The following is a 21,696-nucleotide window of genomic DNA, read 5'->3' on the forward strand; positions in this document are numbered from 1 at the left end:
GGTGTTGGCCACAATCCAGCTACATTTGGTTAGAGTTTTTAGATGAGAGGCATTGACCGTACTCAATGCCTGTGCACATTTGCCTGTGAACACAGACTAGGCATACGGGATGCACATTTTGTTTCCAGATAATGTAATCTGGGGTTCTAAATGGCAGGAAGTTCATTGACCACCCTGCATGAAAAAACAATATGCAGAGCCACATGTCTGTGATCACTGTCACAGACTGCAAACTTTGTCACTGCAGCCAGAGCCCTGGCTAGTGTATTAATTTTTATTTTTTAAGACAAACTCTTTCTTACTCTGTTGGTACACTTTAAACAGTGCTTCCTGGGATTCACTTCTGGGAAACATGTTTGGTCTCTGCCCTCTATTGAGCCCTGAGCTCATCTTAGCTATGGAGAAGGTCTAGTGTTTCCTGCCAATTTTTGTAATTAGTTCATCAGACACACAAGGCCCCAGCGAGTCAGTGATTATTAGGATTATTAGTGAGACTAGAGGAAGCAGTTTATTCCAGCAGAGAACTTTTCCTTTAAGTTAACTTGAACATTCTAATCATCTCTATTCCGTGGGAGAATTAGTTTGTCAGAAAATCTTCCATAAACGTCGATATGTGTGATATTATCGTATAGATCAAGGCCCTATAATCTGTGTAGCCTATAAGCTAAACCCCATCTTTGCCAATGTTTGAGCAGCCTAAGTGTAAGGCAACCTTCTGCCACTTGGACACAAAGTAGCCTGAGAAAACCAATAAAAGGAGGAAAGATTTATTTTGGCTCATAGTTTTAGAAGTTGTCAGTGAATCATAACTTGTCTCCATTGATTCTGGCTGATGAGGACCAGGACAACGTCTGTGGCATGGTTTCTTCTGGACAGGGCATGGGTGTTACTCCCATGAACCCTTGACAATATGGCTGCCTGCATAAGAGCTGCAAAGACCATACCCATTGACATGCTGACATGGAGAGAGGACAACTTCATAAGGTCCCACCCTTAGGTGAAGAGATACAGGCATTCAACTGGGACCAGTAGAGGAATGAGCCCTGGTAGGTTATCTGATCCAAAATGGTCATCCCTAAACATGTGTGCATATAAGCAACACTAGATGAAGTCATGAACTTGAGAGGGAGTGGGAGGACACGGAAGGGGTTGGAGGGGAGAGAGGAAACAGTAGAAATGACATAATACAGTGCTCATGTAAAAATTCTAAACCTACTTAAAAGCATGGACTTAAAAATGTTTAGTTAAGTAATTATTGGAATTCTTGGCCCAGGACTTTTGAGTCACAGGACATGAGGGTCAGGTATAGAGGACTCACGATCCCTAACTTCTATAGACAATTTTCTTTCACAACACAAAAATATGAATGGATCCTCTCCAAATTATTTATATGCAAGGCCAAGAACTTAAAATGTGCCTTATCGTATTTGATGAAACTTGATGTTTTTGTTAAACACTAATCTTCCTTCTCCAGATTACAGCACACAGCATAATCTTTCCTCATTTTCAACTGGAACAAATGTGAGTGTGCTTACGGGTCTGAAGCAGAAACAAATCAGGCCGGTACCAGAGTGTGCGAAACACCATTTCCCCTTCCTAATTAGTTTGTCTCCGATCAGCAGGTAGAGGTGGTGCTCAGCGTGCCTCGGAATATGCTTTTGAATATTTCAGTTTTCCATGAAAACATTCACACCACAGAAAGAGAGAGAGAGAAGAGGGCAGAGAACATCAGGACACAATGTTTGAAAATGCCATATGAGACTTCATTACTGAAAGAAAGAAAGAAAGAAAGAAAGAAAGAAAGAAAGAAAGAAAGAAAGAAGGAAGGAAGGAAGGAAGGAAGGAAAGAAAGAAAGAAAGAAGGAAAGAAGGGAAGAAAAGAAAAACAGATATCTATAACTGTTATGACAATTTTAAAAGGAAGGTGAAAATTCTTACTGCCCAACAGCACTCTGACCACGTAGTGACAGTCGGTTTTGAGTACATTTATTTAGTTTCGGAATGACGTCTTTTCTAGTGGCCTTTTGGCCAATGACCTCTAATCAGTACTCTTATCAGTTTCCTTAGCAAGCCTGGAAGGCGTTTTCTTTCTTTCTGGCAGAATGAAGTCGGCATGTCCCGGGGTGAGCTTGGGAAAGGTGTAATTGATATACTTCTGAAATGCGGCCCTGGTTTCCTGTAATTCCTCCTCCAGAAAATCTTTCCAGTTTGTCATGATTCCCAGTTGCTTTGCCACCGACAGCAGCTCCCCCTGGGTATTGACCAGTTTGCCCATCACATTGTCAAGGGTGGCCTGGTGTGTTTTTTCTTTCTCTTGAAGCACTTCTTGCACTTCTTCTTGCTTCTGCCTTTGAGCAATGCCGTAGTAGACATTCATTTCATGCTCCTTTGCTTTGATCAACTGACCCAAGCTGGCCTTCTGGTCTTTAATAGCTGTTACACCAGTAGTCACAAGTTCCTCCAGGACTATGCTACAAAAGATCACACAAGTTTACCAATTAGATCAACTAGCCACTAAAAACACAACAAATTTACCATGGATCCCAGAGGCGTCGTTAACCTGAGAGACCTGGTATGCGTGAGCTTTCGGACCATATCAGCTATTAACAATCAATTTAGAAATAGTTCTCAGAGACTGCCCATCAGCTTCTCTGCTGTGGGCTGGGGCAAAACAGCTAGTGTGTTGTCTAATGGCAGCATGGAGAATCTGAGTTCACTCTGGTCATTGTACTTAAAAAAAATTGAAGAGACAAGGTTAGAGTCCTAAACCCGTAAAGAAGGTCCTCATACCAATTCTGCCGATTTTTATTTCTTTGAGACAGTATCATTAATGTTTGGTTTCTGTTGCTTTGAGTAGACTTGGACCAGTTACGTAGCTCAGACTGACGTCTGACTCTTTTATTTTTGACATTATAATATAATTACACTCTCTCTCCCTTTTGGCCCCTTTGAATCCCCCACACACCACTCCTTGCTCTCTTTCAAATTATGGCCTTTTCATTGTTATATGCATATGTGAATATATATATATATGTATATGCGTGCGTGCGTGTGTGTGTGTGTGCGTGCGTGCGTGTGTGTGTGTGTGTGCGTGCGTGCGTGCGTGTGTGTGTGTGTGTGTGTATTCCTAAATAGAACCTGCCCGATATGTAAAATGTTACTTCTTGTGTGTTTCAGCCGATTGCTTGGTATTGGGTAACCACTTGCTGTTCTCCTCCCTGGGGAGGGCTCTTTCTCCTGCTCTCAGCATTCCTCGGTTGCCTGCAGTCCTGAGAGTAGATGTGACGCTTCGTGGGTTTTCTCCTGTCCACTTTCAATGCCTATTGTTGCTCTTGTTTGACTCATGTTAGGCAGTCATGTTGGCAAGGCTTTATGGGTGTAGTTTCTGACATTATCAGAAACAAAATCTCACAGCAAACTCCCTGGTCCTAACCTCCAACTTTTGATCCACCTGAGTGCTGGGAGCTGGGATTATAGGCCAGAGCCACCAAACCCTAGTTCCTCATCTATAGGATAAAAGGAAGCAAACTTTATACTCATAGGCTGGCTTTACATTTCATCGACCTAACCTGAGCTATATTTAATTATAAATTATCTCTAACTTTCTGATTACAGAACCAAAATCCTTTTATACTCAAAATTACTGAGAAATCAAAAAAATAATTTATTTAAGCCTTTTCTATTGATGTTAACAGAATTAGGGGCTAAAAGACAGACAATCAAAAATACATTTATCAATCAATGTGAAACAACAATAAATTGGTTATACTTTAACACAAATACTTTCATGAAAAAATATTAAAATATTCTCTCCAAGTATAATATATTTGGTGAAAAGACTGGCATAGGTTTACGTTCATTTGCAAAACTCTTTTATGTATGGCTTCAAACGCAGCTGTTTTTCACGTTATTTTATCATATTGTGACACTCTACATATTAAAACTCATATAAGACACTCACTAGGGAAAGAGGGAAAAAAAGAAATAACGTCATCCTCTTGACAAGGAATGAGTTTATTTCTGGATATATATATATAAATATATTAATATAATTTAACATATATATCAATATATATAACAATATATATAACAATATATATATATATAATGTTAACATATATCAAGGATATAGTCCTTGTTATAGGAACTGTTTTTGGGAAACAAACAATGTGCAAGAAGTAGTAAGTAGAGACTTGTGTGTCTCCCTCACATTTCCATAAAGTCAATATTTTAACATAGTCATCTATTAGTTTGCAAAGGAAACACCCACAACAGTGTGTGAGCTAGCCTGGATACAATGACCCTTAAGTGTTTATAGAAAGGTGTTTATTGATTCTTCTCAGCCTTTTAATACTGGAGCTACTTCACAAGGAAAATAATGCTGAGAGGGTCGCTGTTTGCAGAGAAGGGATGGAGCATGACTGAGAATGAAATAAGGGACTTTCCAGGCCTGTTGGAAGCTTTCAATCCCTTGGGCTGTGCTAGATACTTAAGCACTTAGGCTACCATTTCTCTTAAATCGCCCTCTCTCCCCTTCTCCCCCACCCCCCACTTCCTCTCTCCTATGTCTGTGGATATCAGTATTTGATATATCGCACAATGAAACCAGGAAATGGTGGGCAGTGCCTCAGTTCAATGCCTTGGCCTTGTTTCTTTCTCTAGGGGGAGTTTAGCCAAGTCACGTGCTAATCTGCAGATGCGTTCTCTGGAGTACCTTCTCTGGTCCTCGATAACTTTCTGCGCAATCTCTCTCTCCTCTTCCCTGGCTTTCTGCACGGCCTCCATCTTCTCCCGGTGACACTCCATCATGATCCTCTGGATCCGATGGACCATGCGCTGTTCCGCAGCCGTGTGCTCCCTCTTCAGCTCGTCATCCATCTGCTGAATCATCTCCACCTTGGTTTTAGCTTCTAGAGCCTTAAAGAAAGGGAATGGAAAAGTGGATCTAGATATTACAGGTTTGATGTCTTTTTTAAAAAAAGATTTATTTGTTTATTTCATGTGTGTGAGTACACTGTAGCCATCTTCAGACACACCAGAAGAGGGCATCAGATCCCATTACAGATGGTTGTGAGCCACCATGTGGTTGACTGGGATTTGAACTCAGGACCTCTGGAAGGACAGTCAGTGCTCTTAACCACTGAGCCATCTCTCCAGTCCAACATGTTCAATGTCTTAAAATGAAGACTAAGAGGAGAGAACCATCACTTACTTGACATAGTGAACATCTATTAAACAGGTGATTTAAAAGTAGTTGTGAATCAATCACATGGAATTGTTTCAGTTAACTAAAATATTCAAAATATCTCTTCTCTCTCTGTCTCTCTGTCTCTGTCTCTCTCTCTGTCTCTCTCTCTGTCTCTCTCTGTCTCTCTCTCTCTCTCTCTCTCTCTCTCTCTCTCTCTCTCTCTCTGTGTGTGTGTGTGTGTGTGTGTGTGTTGTGCATAGCTCCCTTTCCCTGTTGGTCCTAGGACAAGGACAGTTCATTTAACCTTATTTGGCACAAAATTTGTATATGCTATGTGCTCCTTGTTGAAAAAACAGGCCTGTAGTTTTCTAAACTGATTGTCCATCACGTTATTGGGATGTCTGCCATTTTCCTGTAGCCTTGCCCATGTATCTAGTCCTCCTGTCTATCCCTTGGAGACAGTTCTGTACAAATATGATGATAGTTCTGTACTCTGGTTTTTCCAACAGGTTTTATGACAGAGATATTGAATTTAGTGAATCTCTCTGCTTGCAATGTTGATGAGTTTGCAAGTTACAAAGTTCCTCTTAGCCAGTCTCAGTATCTAACCACAGAGGAAAGGATAAGGGAAATGTATGAATACCCAATGGATTTTGTTGTTGTTGATTTCAGGGAAATTGATGCAACTAGAGGTGATTATGAATTAATCTGGTCTCATAAAGGAATATCATACTTCCTGTCATGTGCAGTACATAAAATCATGTATGTATATGTGATATGAAAGTAAAAGAAAACTATCCAGAGAAACAAAACTATTAGGAGGGGTGAGAAAGAGAAGAGAGGGTTTGGAGGTAACATTCTCCACATAGGATGTATACTTACAGATACAGTGCACACATGTGTATGTTGAAGTGTCATTATGTAGCACATTGTTGTGGACATGAAGCCTCTGTAAAATGTGACTCCTCAGCGTTTCCTAAGAACCCAGGAATTGACCTAACCAGAGTCCATCATCCTGGCCAATGTTTAATTAAAGCTTGCTTCAAATTTGGCTCAAAAAAAAGGAAATTTAGGAAAAAGTATGGAACCAAAAGCCCAGAAGGAAGAGACGGGTTGATCTATTGATTCAATGTTTTGAGTCTCTGCCTTATCAAAGCACAGTACTGAACAGGGCTAGCATAGATGCAGGCCAGACTGCCCCTATGGAGGCTGTGCTCATGTCAGTGAACCAGATCATATCATGTGGTCATGTCAGTGAAACAGCTGATCATATACTCAGTTATTTAATTCTGACAATGCTGCGTGCCATGAAAGTGCTATTACAGAGGTTATATCCAAGGTTCCCTCCCAACGTTTATGAAATACTCACTGGACTTTACTAATGACTGCTTTGCCCATTCTTCCCATGTCAACTAATAGAAGCATTTTCTATTTACTAACTTAAATGCTCCAAAAAAAAAGATAATGCACAAATCCTTATAGAGAGAACCTTTAAGTCTTTTTGATGTTGTTCTTCCAGAACTCGAATTTCAAATTTGTGTCTGGCATCTGCATCTTCAAGTGCTTGATCCACTGCTTGTCTTTGGAGCGTTTCAGCCTTAGAAATAAAAAGTTCATGTATCTATTAATATTTCTGGTTAAGCATAGAGAAGAAGCTGGTCAGTGTTGAAGAAGTTGGTAAGTGAAGTGTTCCTGCTTAATGGAAGCTAGCACCCATCATGGAGTCCCTAACTACACTGTTTCTACCCCTACTTCCCACAGTAGCTGCTTTAGCCAGATGCACATAACACCCTGAGCCCTGGGCTACCTTTGCTGCTTTAGGAATTATTAAAAACAGGGAAACTATAATGTATAATGTACAACATATAATGTATAATGTATAGTACATAGTGTTAATGTATAATGCATAATGTATAATGTATGATGTATATGTGTATATCTGTGTTTATGTATATGCATATGTGTATATGTATATGATGCATGTGTATATGATGTATGTGTATATGTGTATGTGCATGTGTATATGATGTATGTGTATGATGTATATGTATATTTATATGATGTATATGTGTATGTGTATGTATATATGATGTATTTGCATATGTGTTTGTGTATGTGTATATGATATATATGTGTAGTGTATGTGTATATGATGTATATGTGTACATGATGTATGTATATATGTATATGTGTGTATGTATATGTGTATTATATGATGTATGCGTATTATGTGTATGTCTATGTCTGTATATGATGTATGTGTATGATGTGTATGTGTATGATGTGTATGTGTATGATGTGTATGTGTATGATGTGTATGTGTATGATGTGTGTGTCTATGTATATGATGTATGTGTATATGTGTGTATGTGTATATGTGTGTGTGTATATGTATATATATGCAGCTGAGTATGTTAATCTAGAAAACAGAGAAAAAAACAGACACATAAAACTGAAAGGCTATGCAGGGAGCATGAATCCCCTGAGGTCCCTTCATCAGGCAGTCAGTAAAGAACTTAGATTATTTAGAGAAATACTCAGGCCCACAGTCAGCTTATATTCAAATAGTATACTGGGCTATTTAAGTAACTGATGGCTCTTACCATTGGATTTTTATTACTACTGGATTCTTAGGAATCATGCCTTATCTCATCCAAAAGAGCTTTAATTCTCTTTAGATGGTCATTTATTCCAATCCGTCTGTGATTGGAAAAACCGATGGCTACAGGTTTGAGGCTTCACTCTGGTTGCTACTATGAGTAAAGCAGTAGTTATGTCTCCAATCTTCAAACAGCCCCCGGCTCTCTGCAGCCATGTATCCAGGATACGTGGGCTTTTGTTTTATTTGCTTGTTTCTTTCACATGGGTCCCTTCTTAGATTGTGCAGGTTAGCCTTAGTCTTGCCAGCTTTGTCCTGCTCTGGCCTCCCCCTGCCCCAGCCTCCCTCTGCCTCAGCCTCCTCTTGCCTCAGCCTCCACAGCTGGGACTGTAGGAATGCACCACAGTGACTAGAAGCCCCAAGGACTTTAAAGACAGTAAGTAAGGAGAGTTGGTGACAATAAGGCATTTGGGGGAAACGGGCATTTAGTTCAGAAGTATTTATTACATGGTGTACATATTGATGGTCCCTAATGAAAATAAAAGCCCATAATAAACAATTTACAACAAAGATTCCCCCCCTTTTAAGTTTCAGTCAAATGAGAATAAAGTGTCCAGAGTCATCCATGCAGAGAAAAACTTAGAAGGAAGAAGGTTCTTGACTGGACCTGCTTCTTACTAAGTTTCACCTCGTGTCAAGTGCATTCTTTGATCGAACCCTCTCACCAATGCTTTGAGAAGGGAGTTAATACTATCCCTCTTCACCGATAAAGAAGCCAAGAATCCAGAGGGCAAAAATATGCCCAAGAGTCCGGCTTGTCAGGACACTGTGGTCTATCTCTTCCTTGCTATTCTGAATTTACAGATTTAGATAAATGCAGCAGGAGGAAACATGACTCGGGGTCATCTCGGAGTTCCGTTACCTTTTCCCACACTTTGGCTTCCGCTTTTTTAATGGTTTCCTTGAGCGCAGCCTCTTGAAACTGCTCTTCTTGGTTCAGAATACTGTCCCCAATTTCTGTGCATTTGGAGAGAAATGATTACAGGCTGTAGACTGCTCTCTGGCTTGCCTTTCTATCACTAGTCAAATTATTTGTGCGAGCTGTCTACAAGTCACATCTTTTTAGGTGATGTCAATCGTTTACAGTATTTTTGGCACTAAGAATTGGACACATCATGCTAAGCACGCAACTTTCCTCTCAGCTGTACCACCGCCGCCGCCGCCGCCGCCGCCGCCGCCGCCGCCGCCGCCGCCGCCGCCGCCGCCACCGCCACCACCACCCTGCCGCGATCTCTTCTTTAAAGATACTCATTGGAAGGAGAAGCCTTTCACTAACTGATCAAGATGGAACCCACCACATAGGCCTGAATGGAGTTCGTCATCTTTCATCACACCCAGTGCAAACAGCAGGCAATGAAAGGTAAATGCCCTGCAATTTGTGACACACTCGAAGCAGAACACAGATTCACAAGGCTTTAGAGCCTCACTCACCTCCTGTCTCCCTGCTCTGTCAAGGTGCTTTCTTTAATACATTATGTATATGCCTTTCACTAATGTGCCAGTCTTTTTGACTCTGTCAGTGGTGGAGTGCACCAAGTTTCTAGTTTATTATCACTCTGTCAGTGATTTAATCTGACCTTTTCATTATAATGTTCCAAATTACCATCTTCCCTCAAAGTGTGACTCTAGGGGAGGTAGAGAGACACCCAAAGTCAGAGAGGCGGGGACAATTCTGGACCTAGAGCTAAGATCTGAGCTCTTTGGTCTGGTCTCAGGGTTGGCACACGTTCTCCCCTGAGATGGCCTTAAAATTGCTATGAAAATTCTTACAGTAAGATGCTGTAGACATGTGTGTTTCTCAACATATCCTGCTGTGGTAGAGGCCTTTCTTCTCTTAACAACTCCCTCACTTGACTGTCATGGTAAGACTGCTAATACCATCATTTTCCTTCCTTCTTTCCTTCCTTCCTTCCTTCCTTCCTTCTATGAAGATAGCTAATAGCCTCATCTTCTTTCCTTCCTTCCTTCTTTCCTCCCTCCCTCCCTTCCTTCCTCTCTCCCTCCCTCTTTCCCTTTCTCCTTTCTTCCTCCCTTCCTCCCTTCCTCCCTTCCTCCTTCCTTCCTCCCTCCCTCCCTCCCTCCTTCCTTCTATAAACTAGTTTGTAATCTGGCACATATTCAAGCTACACTCTTCTCTAATTTTTTGCACGGAAGACATAAGGAGAAAATAGCTTCTTTCCCTCTGGGATTTCTAAACTGGGGCTAAGAGATGTTAGGATCATTTGTATTCGCATCCTTTTCTAGATGCTGGAGTAGGCCTGACTGCAGTACCAGCCCAGCCAATGCACTGAGTGTGCTCATGGCAGACTGAAGTCTTGATGACCGATTATACCTTGCATCCTTGTTAAAAGGATCAAGAAATTCCATCACAAATTTATGCGACTTGCTCTAAGTCGCTTCCACCATCTACAGCTGAAAGATATATTCTGTGGAATTAAACGCTACCACTGGATCACTAATTCATATTTTTAAATGTATTGTTTTTTTAAAGGATTTATTTTTGTTGTTTTAACTCGTGTGGAGGTGTGTCTAAGTATGTTCAGGCACCGTCGGGGCAGGAGATCCCTGAAGCTGTAGTTACAGTTGATGTGGGTGCTGGAAACCAAAGGTGGGCCCTCTGCAAGAGCAGCAAGGGCTCTTAACTGCTGTCCTCTCTCCAGTGCCCCCACCACACAAGTGAGTCTTAAAACGTGAGGCAGTAAGCGCTGTTATAGAGATGGTTGCAGATTATATTATAAAATCCCCACCTGTGTACATCCGCTGTGTACATTCAGAATGTAATGCAAATGTAGGTGCTGGGATCCTTCCTAATGTTTACATATCATCATTGTCTCTTGTTCTCAGCCTTAACTGCAGGAAACCTTAACTTCCCTTCTGTGGGGGAAAGAGATTTGTAAGTTATGTGTCAGACTTAAGAGCATAGTTCTTATTGTGCAAACTCCCCAGTTTTGACAATGGACCAAGATTATAAGAAATTGGTTTGAAAAGTTGGGATCTGTGGGAACTCTCTGATCCCTTTTTGAAACCTATGACTCAAACTATTCCAATACTAAGAGTGTTTTAAAGATGTAAGAAAAAAATGTACGTGGTAGAGCCTGATCCTGGAGGTTGTAACAGCGACTAGAGAATCACTGTCCTGTGAAATTCTCTGGTACAGACACTTCAGTGTGATTTTATTTATAAAGAAGGCAGAATTCTCACTCATTTGACTTATAACGATTTAATAATAAATACAGGCAAACAAATGTAAAAAATGGACGTCTACATACATTTTCTGTCTGTATGAGTGCTTTAAAAATATACATAAAATCTAGGATTAGATTGAAGCTTTTCTGGGTGTAAATGAGAAACAGAAATATGATTTTTAACTCATTTGCTTATATACTATATCTGTGTGTTGTAAATATTCCTATTTTATTTGTATGCATCTGCTTTTGTCACTAGCTACAAAATAACAGCTAAGTTTCTTCCACTCATTAATTTGGGTATTTAGATATTTTCTGTCTTATATGTGTGGAAAGGTCCCCAAGTATAGGCAAAGTTGAAAAGAACACACATTTACTATGATGTTCCAGGAGTTAAATAGCTACAATATTTCATTAAAACTTCAAAACAATTTAAAAGATACACATTAATGTTCTTATTTACAACAGGAAACAGTGAGAGGCTGAAAACGCTATCCCATTCATAAAACTGTTAAGTAGAGTAGCCATATTCCAACTTGCTAACACTTCATGATGAAATTCCTACAGAGACCAGCAACCTCAAACAGAGAAAACCTGAGACAAATGACACCCGGTGCTACTATTCTACCTTAGAACAAAAAAAAAAAAAAAAAAAAGGAATAAAATTATTGCTGAGCAAGGTGGCACACAACAGACCTTTAACACCAGCCCTTCAGAGACAGAGGCAGGTGGATTTCTGTGAGCTAGAGGCTGGCCTGGCCCACAGAATATGTTCCAGGATAGCCAGACCTATGTAGAGAGAACCTGTCTTGAAGGATTCCACCACCACCACCACCACCACCACCACCACCACCACCACCACCACCACCACCACCACCCCACCAAAGGGTAAAATCACTTACCCAGGATATCTTTGTGAGTGTAGAAGCGTGTCTTAAATGGCTTGTACTCATGGATCCGTTTGAAGGTCTCCCCGAAAGGGGCTGGTGGAATTATTTTATTGCAAACAGCACAGCAAACAAAATTAGTAAAATCTGGATTTCTGATCATAGTTAAATCTCTGATATCTTTTACTACTTATAGTTAAAATAATATCAGGATCAGAAAAAAAAATAATGATGGTTTCAAGAGAAGCTAGACGTCTATAGCTGGAGGGGGGAGGGGCAGGGCTTCAAGATTCTACTAGAGCCTGGCAAGAACTAAACAATTCATCGTGACTTGGCAGTGGCTGTTTGTCTAAAGAATGGTTTTACCAGCCTCTGCCTCTCAAGGTTGAGCACTGGGTTGGACAGAGATGAGTAGTTTCTCCCTCCCAGGGTCCAGCATTAAGTTGTCAACTTACTTAACAACTGTTGCTAGGTAAGACAAGCTTTGCTCATAAAAGCAACCTGAAATAATGCCAAGTGAGAGCAGATATAGCTGCTGTTCGTTCCCTTGAGTTGCCTCTTGCTGCTGTAAGTGAACACAGTCTTCACGACTTACCTACAACACAATTTATCCTATGGAATTTTGGGAAGCCAGAATGCAAAATGATTTTAGGGTTAAAACCAAGATACTAGGGGGGCTGGTTCCTTGTAGACCAGCAGCAGTTCTCGACCTGTTGGCTGTGACCCCCTACAAAATCTGTATTGGCAAATCTCTATTTACATTACAATTCATAACAGGAACAAAATTACAGTTTTGAAGTAGTCATGAAAGTAATTTTATGGTAGGGGATCACTACAACGTGAGGAACTGTATGAAAGGGTCGTAGCATTAGGAAAGTTGAGAACCAGTGTTGTACATCTCCACATGAACCAGGCTGACCCTGTCATCACAAATCCTACATGTGATCAGAGACACAAGGTCCTTTCTACTGTATACTTACTCACAGGGGCCAACTGTCAGGATCTGACTGTGGGAGGGAACATTCAGTTGGCCATGTCTTAAGTGTGCTTTTTTAATTAATGGACAGTGGACGCAGTCTCTGAATCATTTTCAGGTAACTGTGAATGTGCTTTGGTGGCAGGAGAGTAGAACTGGGAAATGTAGTGGGATTCTATTGGAAATTTTACTGTCATTAAGTCAGTATTCACAATTACCAAGCCTGATTTTCAGATTGGGATGGACAGCTTGGTCACATTTTTATTGCTGGAATAAAAATGCCATGAAGAATTATAGGAGGCGTTCCGTTGGCTTATGGTTTCAGAGGGTTAAGAGTCTGTGGTGATGGAGTAGAAGCATGGTGGTAGAGCAGCTGGAGAAATCACATCTTAAGCTGCAAGCAGAGGCAGAGACGGGACACTTTTGAGGGTTTTGTTTGCTTGTGACAGGGCTTACCTACATCACTGTGGCTTGCCTGGAAATTGATTTGTAGGCCACCCTTATACCTTATACCTTCTCTTACCTTATAATTACAGGCACATGCTACCACACCAGCTTATCATGGCTGGTATGATGGCTTGTATCTCCTTGGCCCAAGGCGTGGCAACCATTAGGAGGTGTGGCCTTGTTGGAGTAGGCATGGCCTTGTTGGAGTAGGCATGGCCTTGTTGGAGGAAGTGTGTCACTGTGAGCACAGGCTTTAAGGCCCTCATCGTAGCTACCTTGGAAGCCAGTCTTCTCCTAGAGGCCCTTAGATAAGATGTAGAACTCCTAGCTCCTCCTGAACCATGCCTGCCTTGATGCTGCCATGTTCCCACCTTGATAATGCACATAACCTCTGAACCTGTAAGTCAGCCCCAATGAAATGTTGCCCTTATAAGGGTTGCCTTGCTCATGGTGTCTGTTCACAGCAGTAAAACCCTAACTCAGACATATGTGTTTTGAACAAAAGTAATTTGTTCCTATCATTTTAGAGAGAAATTAGCTTTAGCAATTCAGCCTGCTACAAACATCTGTTCTGCTGATTAGATGAAGCTATTGAAATTGTTTTCATTTGCTTGACTGTGTCACACAGTGTTTCCAGTAGGTTTGGTTTTATTAAGGACCTGAACCTTCATTTCTTTCTTGAGAGTCTGGAAGTTCTGTAATACAGATCTTTCACTTGTTTGGTTAAAGTTACCCCAAGATACTTTATATATTATTTGTGACTACTGTGAAGGGTATTGTTTCCCTAATTTCTTTCTCAGCCCATCCATCATTTGTATAAAGGAAGGCTACTGATTTATTTGAGTTAATTTTATATCTAGCCATTTTGCTGAAGTTATCAGCTGTAAAAATTCTCTGGCAGAGTTTTTGGGGTCTCATATGTATACTATCATATCATCTGCAAAAAGTGATACCTTAATTTCTTTGCCAATTTATATCCCCTTGATCCCCTTTGGTTGTCTACTGCTCTAGCTAGAACTTTGAGTATTATATTGAATAGATATAGGGAGAGTGGGCATCCTTGTCTTGTCCCTGATTTTAGTGGGATTGTTTCAAGTATCTCTCCAGTTAATTTGATGTTGGCTGTTGGTTTTCTGTAAATTGCTTTTGTTATGTTTAGGTATGGGCCTTGAATTCCTGATCCCTCCAATACTTGAAGGGGTGTTGTATTTTGTCAAGTGCTTTTTCAGCATCTAAGGAGACGATGATGTGATTGTTTTCTTTGAGTTTGTTTATATAGTGAATTACGTTGATGGATTTTCATACATTGAACCAACCTTGCATCCCTGAGAGGAAGCCTACTTGATCATGTTTAATGATGGCTTTGATGTATCCTTGGATTCGGCTTGGAAGAATTTTATTGAGTATTTTCACATTGATATTCATAAGTGAAATTGGTCTGAAGTTCTCTTTTTTCTTGGGTCCTTGTGTGATTTAGGTATCCGAGTAATTGTGGCCTCACAGAATGAATTAGGTAGTGTACCTTCTGTTTCTATTTTATGGAATGGTTTGAGGAATACTGGTATCAGGTCGTCTTTGAAGGTCTGGTAGAATTAAGCACTAAATCTACCTGGCCCTGGGCATTTTTTTTTTTTTTTTTTTTTGGTGTGGAGGTTTTTAATGACTTCTATTTCCTTAGGGGATATCGGCCTGTTTAGATAGTTTAGCTGCTCTTGATTTAACTTTGGTATATAGTATCTTTCGAGAAATTCATCCATTTCATCTAGATTTTCCAGTTTTGTTGAGTATAGGCTTTTGTAGTAGAATCTGATTTTTTTAAATTTCCTCAGTTTCTGTATTATGTCTCCCTTTTTATTTCTGATTTTGTTGATTTGAATACCATTTCTGGGCCCTGTAGTTTGTTTAACTAGAAGTTTATCTAGCTTGTTGATTTTCTCAAAGAACCAGCTCTTGGTTTTGCTGATTCTATGTATAGTTCTCTTCATTTCTATTTGGTTGATTTCAGCCTTGAGTTTGGCTGTTTCCTGCCATCTATTCCTCTTGGGTGTGTTTGCTTCTTTTTGTTCTAGAGCTTTCAGGTGTGCTAAGTTGCTAATGCAGGATCTCTCCAATTTCTTTACTTAGTGCTACAAATTTTCCTTCTAGCACTACTTTGTGTCCCATAATTTTGGATATACTCTGTCCTCGCTTTCATTGAATTCCTTTAATTTCTTTATTTCTTCCCTGACCAAGTTATCATTGAATAGAGAGTTGTTCGGTTTCCATGGGTATATGGGTTTTCTATTGTTTTTGTCATTGTTAAAGACCAGCCTTAAGCCATGGGATTTGATAGGATGCATGGGATTATTTCAAACTTCTTGTATCCATTGAATGTTGTTTTGTGGTTGATTATATAATGGTCAGTTTTGGAGAAGGTACCATGAGGTGCTGATATGAAAGTGTATTTTTTTTTATTTTAGGGTCAAATGCTCTGTACATATCTGTTAAATCCATTTGTTTCATAACCTCTTTTATTTTCACTGTGTTTTTGTGTAGTTTCTGTTTTAATGCCCTATCCATTAGTGAGTGTGGGGTGTTGAAGTCTCACACTATTATTGTGTGGGGTTCAATGTGTGATATGAGCTTTAGTAAAGTTTCTTTTATGAATGTGGGTGCCCTTGCATTTGGGGCATAGATGCTCAGAATTGAGACTTTCTCTTGATGGATTTTTCCATTGATGAATATGAAGTGTCCTTTCTCATCTTGTTTGATAATTTTTGGTTGAAAGTCTATTTTATTGGATAACAGAATGTCAACTCCAGCTTGATTCTTCAGGATCGTTTGCTGGAGGACTTTTTTTCTTTTACTCTGAGGTAGTGTATTTCTTGTATGCAGCAAAATGCTGCATCTTGTTTGCATATCCAGTCTGTTAGCTTATGTCTTTTTATAGGTCAGTTGAGTCCATTAATATTGAGAGATATTAATGACCGATGGTTGTTAGTTCCTGTTACATTTGTTTTTGTAGGTGGCATTATGTGTATATGTGATTCTCTCCTTTTGGCTTTGTTATGAGATAATTAATATCTTTTTTTTTTAAAGATTTATTTTATTTATTATATATCTAAGTACACCGTAGCTGTCTTCAGATACACCAGAAGAGGGCATCAGATCTCTTTACAGATGGTTGTGAGCCACCATGTGGTTGCTGGGAATTGAACTCATAACCTCTGGAAGAGCAGTTGGGTGCTCTTAACTGCTGAGCCATCTCTCCAGCCCTATCTTTTTTTTTTTTTTTTTTTTGGTGTAGGTACCCTCCTTGTGTTGGAGTTTTCCTTCTAGAATCCTCTGTAGGGCTGGGTTTGTAGCTAGATATTGTTTGAATTTGGTTTTGTCCTGGAATATTTTGGTTTCTCATCTATGATGATTTATAGTTTTGCAGGGTATAGTAGCCTGGCCTGACATTTGTGTTCTCTTAGAGTCTGCATGACCTCTGTCCAGGCTCTTCTGTCTTTTAGTGTCTTTGTTGCTAAGTCTGATGTAATTCTGATAGCTCTGCCCTTATACATTACTTGGCCCTTTTCCCTTGCAAATTTTAATATTCTTTCTTTGCTCTGTACATTTGGTGTTTTAACTATTATGTGACAGGAGGAATTTCTTTTCTGGTCCAGTCTATTTGTAGTTCTGTAGGCTTCTTGTATGTTCATGGGCATCTCTTTCTCTAGGTTAGGGGAGTTTTCTTCTGTAATTTTGTTGACGATATTTACTGGCCCTTTAAGTTGGGAATCTCTTTGCTCTCTTTTATACCTAGTATCCTTAGGTTTGATCATCTTATTGTGTCCTGGATTTCCTGGATGTTTTGTTAGGAGTTTTTTATGTTTTGAATTTTCTTTCTTCTAAAGTTGCTTTAACACCTGAGATTTTCTCTTCTATCTCTTGTATTCTGTTGGTGATGCTTATATTTGTAATTTCTGAGCTCTTTCCTAGGTCAGGAAATGGACCTCTTTTCCATTTCCAGGGTTCCCTCTATTTGTGTTTTCTTTATTGTTTCTACTTCCACTTTTACGTCTTAGACCACTTCGTTCAATTCCTTCACCTGTTTGTATTTTCCCGTATTTCTTTAAGGAATCTATTTGTTTCCTCTTAAGGGCTTCTACCTGTTTACCTGTATTTCTTTCATTGAGTTATTTATATACTCCTTAAAGGACTCTACTATCTTCATGAGATAGGATTTCAAATCAGCTTCCTGATTTTTAGGTGTGTTGGTGTATTCAGGGCTTGCTATGTTGGGAGAACTGGGTTCTGATGATGCCCAAGTATACTGGCTTTTGTTGCTTATGGTCTTGTTCTTGCCTCTCGCCACATGGTTATGCCAGTGTTTGCTGGTCTGGGTGTCTGTCAAGAACCTGCCTCTTGTGTCCTGGTGTTGCTTCAGGTCTACTGGTAGGCCTGTGGCCCTGGCTGTAGCAGATCTCCTGTGGGGCCTCCAGAGGTGACCTGTTACCCTGGCTTCAGCAGATCTCCTGAGAGGCCTTCAGACTGTTGCATCGTCAGGAGAGCAGTCAAGCTGTTTCCTATGTGTAGCTGTTCTTCAGGGACGCCTTCAGGCTATGGTGTCTTCAGGGGAGCAGAGAAGCTGGTGATCTGGCCCAGCAGAAGATGCCAGCCTGAAGGGGAGTCGGTCAATAATTTTTATTTATTTATTTTAGGATTTATTTATTTATTTTATGTGAGTACATAGTCACTGTCTTCAAACACATCAGAAGAGGCCATTGCATCAATTCCCCATTACAGATAGTTGTGAACCACCATGTGGTTGCTGGGAATTAAACTCAGGACCTCTGAAAGAGCAGTCAGTGCTCTTAACCACTAAGCCATCTCTCCAGCCTGGTCAATAATTCTTTATGCTAAATGATTCCTAGCTAATTTCTTATGCAGGCAGTCTCTTGGTTGAACAATGAATGACTACTAGCAGATATTTAAAATGTAATTTGACTGAATTTTCTCTAATATCCATGAAAACAGATGGTAATAACTTGATGGTTAAAGCTCTATACCAAACAAAAGTAGGGACATGATGCTTCGTGATGAACTCAGAAACTTTTGCACTGATGTCATTCCTGAGAGAAGCTTGGAGCTAGAGTTAATTGCCATCCTGATAAAGGAAAAAAAAACACAAAACTTTGTGATAATAAAAATAAAACTAGTTTAAGAGAAGAAAACACTTGGTCTTGTGTGTATAACATCATTGCAACTATTAATAAAAACAATCTAGGCAGTAATTAACTAAAGAAAAGTAAAACCATTTCGAGTTTAAGACATGTGATGTGTGTGAGGACAAGTGTGTAGTGTATATGTGGAAGGCAGAGAAACAAGATGTTAATCCTTGTCTCCTTTGTTGTTTCTGTGGTGAACGCCAGGCTAGGGGGTTCAAGAGTATTTGGGGATTCTGCTGCTTCACCTCCCAGCTCACTGTGAGAACACCAGAATTATAGATTTATTCAAGGGTGTCTAGCTTTAAAGGGATTCTGGGATTCAAACTCAGGTCCTCTTGTATGGGTGGCAAGTGCTTTACCAACTGAGTGACTTCTTCGGCACCACTATACCACTCATGCCTACTGAAAGTAGATTCTATCTTCACACACTATGTCCTGATTAGTTTCCCCTTCCTCTACTCCTCTCAGTTCTGCCCCACCTCACCTCCCTCTCTGGATCCACTCCCTTTCTGTCTCTGATAGAAAATAACAGGCTTCTAAGAGCTAACAATAAAACATAAAATAAAATATATGATAAAACAAAACCACCACAATGAAGTTGGACAAAGCAACCCAATTGAAAGAAAAGAGCCTCAAGAGCGGACACAAAAATCAGAAATTCCTTAAAAACAAATACTAAACTGAAAGCTATAATATATATGCAGAGGATTTGGTGCAGACCTATGTCAGCCCTGTGCTGCTGCTTTACAATAAGCTGTGAGCTCATATGAGCTTGGCTCAATCGATTTAGAGGGCCTTCATTGTTTTCCTGGTTCCCTTCCTCCCCTTTGCCTTTTGCTGATACTTCTCTCCAGGGATTTCCTGAGTTCTGAGGGGATGAATTTGATGGAGACATCCCATTTAGACCTGTGTATTCCAAGGTCTCTGTCTCATCTTCCTATATCTGTCTGTCTCTGTCTCTCTCTGTCTCTTTCTCTCCCTGCCTAGTGTCTGGCAATGGGTCACTATATTTGTTCCTATCTGCAGCAGGAGGAAGCTTCTTTGATGATGGATGAGCAAGGCACTAATCTATGAGTACAGCAGAATATTACTAGGAGTCATTTTATTGCTTTTTTTTTAAAGACCAGTAGTATTTGACTTTACCCTAGGTCTCTGAGATATCTAGTCTCTGATTCTTGATCACTTAAGCAGTGTCAGGGATGGGTTCCATCTCCTGAAGTAGGCTTTAAGTCAAATCAGACAGGTTGGTTTCTTAGAGTTTCATTGCTGTGAAGAGACACCATGACCATGGCAACTCTTATAAGGAAGACATTTAATTGGGGCTGGAGAGGTTTAGTCCATTATCATCATGATGTTCCCATCATGGCATGGCAGAGTGCAGACAGGCATATGCTAAAGAATGAGATGAGAGTTCTACATCTTGATCTGCAGGCAGCAGGAGACTGTGTACCATACCGGGCATAGCTTGAGCATAGGAGACCCCAAAGCCAGCCCCATAGTGACACACTTCTTCCAATAAGGCCACATCTTCTCCAGCAAGGCCACACTTCCTAATAGTGCCACTCCCTATGGGCTAAGCATTCAAACACAGGAGTCTATAGGGGCCATGCCTATTCAAACCACAATTGGTTACTTTCATAAGTTGTGTCACCATTGCCCTAAAATATTTTGCAGTCGGGACAGCATTGTAGAGCAAAAGGTTTATGGCTGGGTTGGTGCTTAAATTTCTTTTTTGGTAGCCTGCAGAATACCTCCCCATTCCAAAGATACAAGAACATTGGGTGGAAGCCCTCTGTAAGTGCCAGCTCAACCTCTCCATGAGTTGTGTAGGCTCTGTCTTCAGCAATGGGGCCTTGCTATCAGTTTGTGGACAGCAAGCTACAGTCTTGGCAACAGCCTGGCTTGTTTGTAGATTCTCATGGCACCTCTTTGGCCAACAACTCAATTGGATGTAACCCAGTCCCAGTACTAAAAACTTCACATGGTGACAAGAGCTGGCCAGTTAGGACCCCAGCCATCCATTATTTAGAGACTTTATTAGGATCACCTTCATATATTTTAGGAAGTTTCTACTATATTAAGTTTCCATACTACCTCTCAAATACCCCTCTATTCTGTCTCTCTCCATATGTTCTCCCCCCCCCGCCCCGCCTACATGGTCCTCTCATTCCTGTCCCCTGCCCCACCTTAGTCCACCCACAAAATCTGTTTTATCTCCTCCCCTCCCAGGGAGATTCATGCAGCACCACCACCCTAGACCCTTCTTCTATACCTAATCTCTCTAGGTCTATAGATTGTATCTTGGTTATCATTTGCTTAATGGCTAATATCCACATATAGGCCAATACATACCATGTTTATAAAACATACCTTGTTTGTCTTTCTATGTCTGGGTTTCCTTACTCAGGATGATTTTTTTTTCTAGTTCCATCCATTTGCTTACAAATTTCATGATGTCGTTTTTTTTTTTTTTTAAGCTGAGAAATACTCCATTGTGTAAATGTACCACATTTTCTTTATCCACTCTTCTGTTGAAGGACATATAGGTTGTTCCCAATTTCTAGCTATTATGAATAGAGTAGCAATGAACATGGTTGAGCAAGTGCCTCCGTAGTAGGATGTAGAGTTCTTTTGTGTATACACCTAGGAGTGGTATACCTAGGTCTTGAGGTAGGTGTTTTCCTTTCTGTGGAACCACTCTCTTTATTTCTATAGTGGCTATATAAGTTTGCACTCCCCCAGCAATGGATGACTGTTCCCTTTATTCCATATCCTTAGCAGCATGAGCTATCAACTTATGCTATTGATTTTAGCCATTTGAGATGTGTGAGATGGAATCTCAAAATAGTTTTGATTTGCATTTCCCTGGTGGCAAGGGAGTTGAACATTTCTTTAAATGTTTCTCAGCCTCTATTGAGAATTGTTTAGATTTGTACCATCTTTTAATTGGATACTTGGGTTCTTATGTCTAGTTTCTTGACTTCTGTTTTATATTTTGCATATTAGTCCTCTAAGGGATGTGGAGTTGGTAAAAAGTCTTTTCCCATTCTGTGGGCTACTGCTCTGTCCAAATGACAGTGCCCTTTGCCTTATGGAAGCTTTTCAGTTTCAGGAGATCCCACTTATTAATAATTGTCTATCTTAGTGCTTGCAGTAATGCTG

General features: G+C 40.3%; 1 protein-coding gene across 3 annotated transcripts; it reads right to left on the reverse strand.

Annotated features, from left to right (window-relative positions):
- Positions 1 to 1,964: 1,964 nt before the first annotated feature.
- On the reverse strand, positions 1,965 to 21,679 carry C5h6orf163 (similar to human chromosome 6 open reading frame 163). 3 transcript variants are annotated; one of them, XM_063288522.1, is made up of 7 exons: positions 20,905 to 21,679; positions 11,935 to 12,015; positions 10,595 to 10,721; positions 8,710 to 8,804; positions 6,678 to 6,785; positions 4,715 to 4,917; positions 1,965 to 2,471 (listed from the first exon to the last, which is right to left on the reverse strand). In XM_063288522.1, exons 3-7 carry the CDS (start codon positions 10,602 to 10,604, stop codon positions 2,039 to 2,041), a joined length of 849 nt encoding a protein of 282 aa, XP_063144592.1. In that variant the 5' UTR covers positions 10,605 to 10,721; positions 11,935 to 12,015; positions 20,905 to 21,679; the 3' UTR covers positions 1,965 to 2,038. The 3 variants fall into 3 exon arrangements, with proteins under 3 accessions (XP_063144592.1, XP_575796.2, XP_006238065.1); XM_575796.7 differs by lacking the exon at positions 10,595 to 10,721 and having other exon boundaries at positions 11,935 to 18,473; XM_006238003.5 differs by lacking the exon at positions 20,905 to 21,679 and having other exon boundaries at positions 11,935 to 12,043.
- Positions 21,680 to 21,696: the final 17 nt, after the last annotated feature.

This window comes from Rattus norvegicus, chromosome 5 (genome assembly GCF_036323735.1).
Source record: "Rattus norvegicus strain BN/NHsdMcwi chromosome 5, GRCr8, whole genome shotgun sequence".
Classification (NCBI taxonomy): domain Eukaryota; kingdom Metazoa; phylum Chordata; class Mammalia; order Rodentia; family Muridae; genus Rattus; species Rattus norvegicus.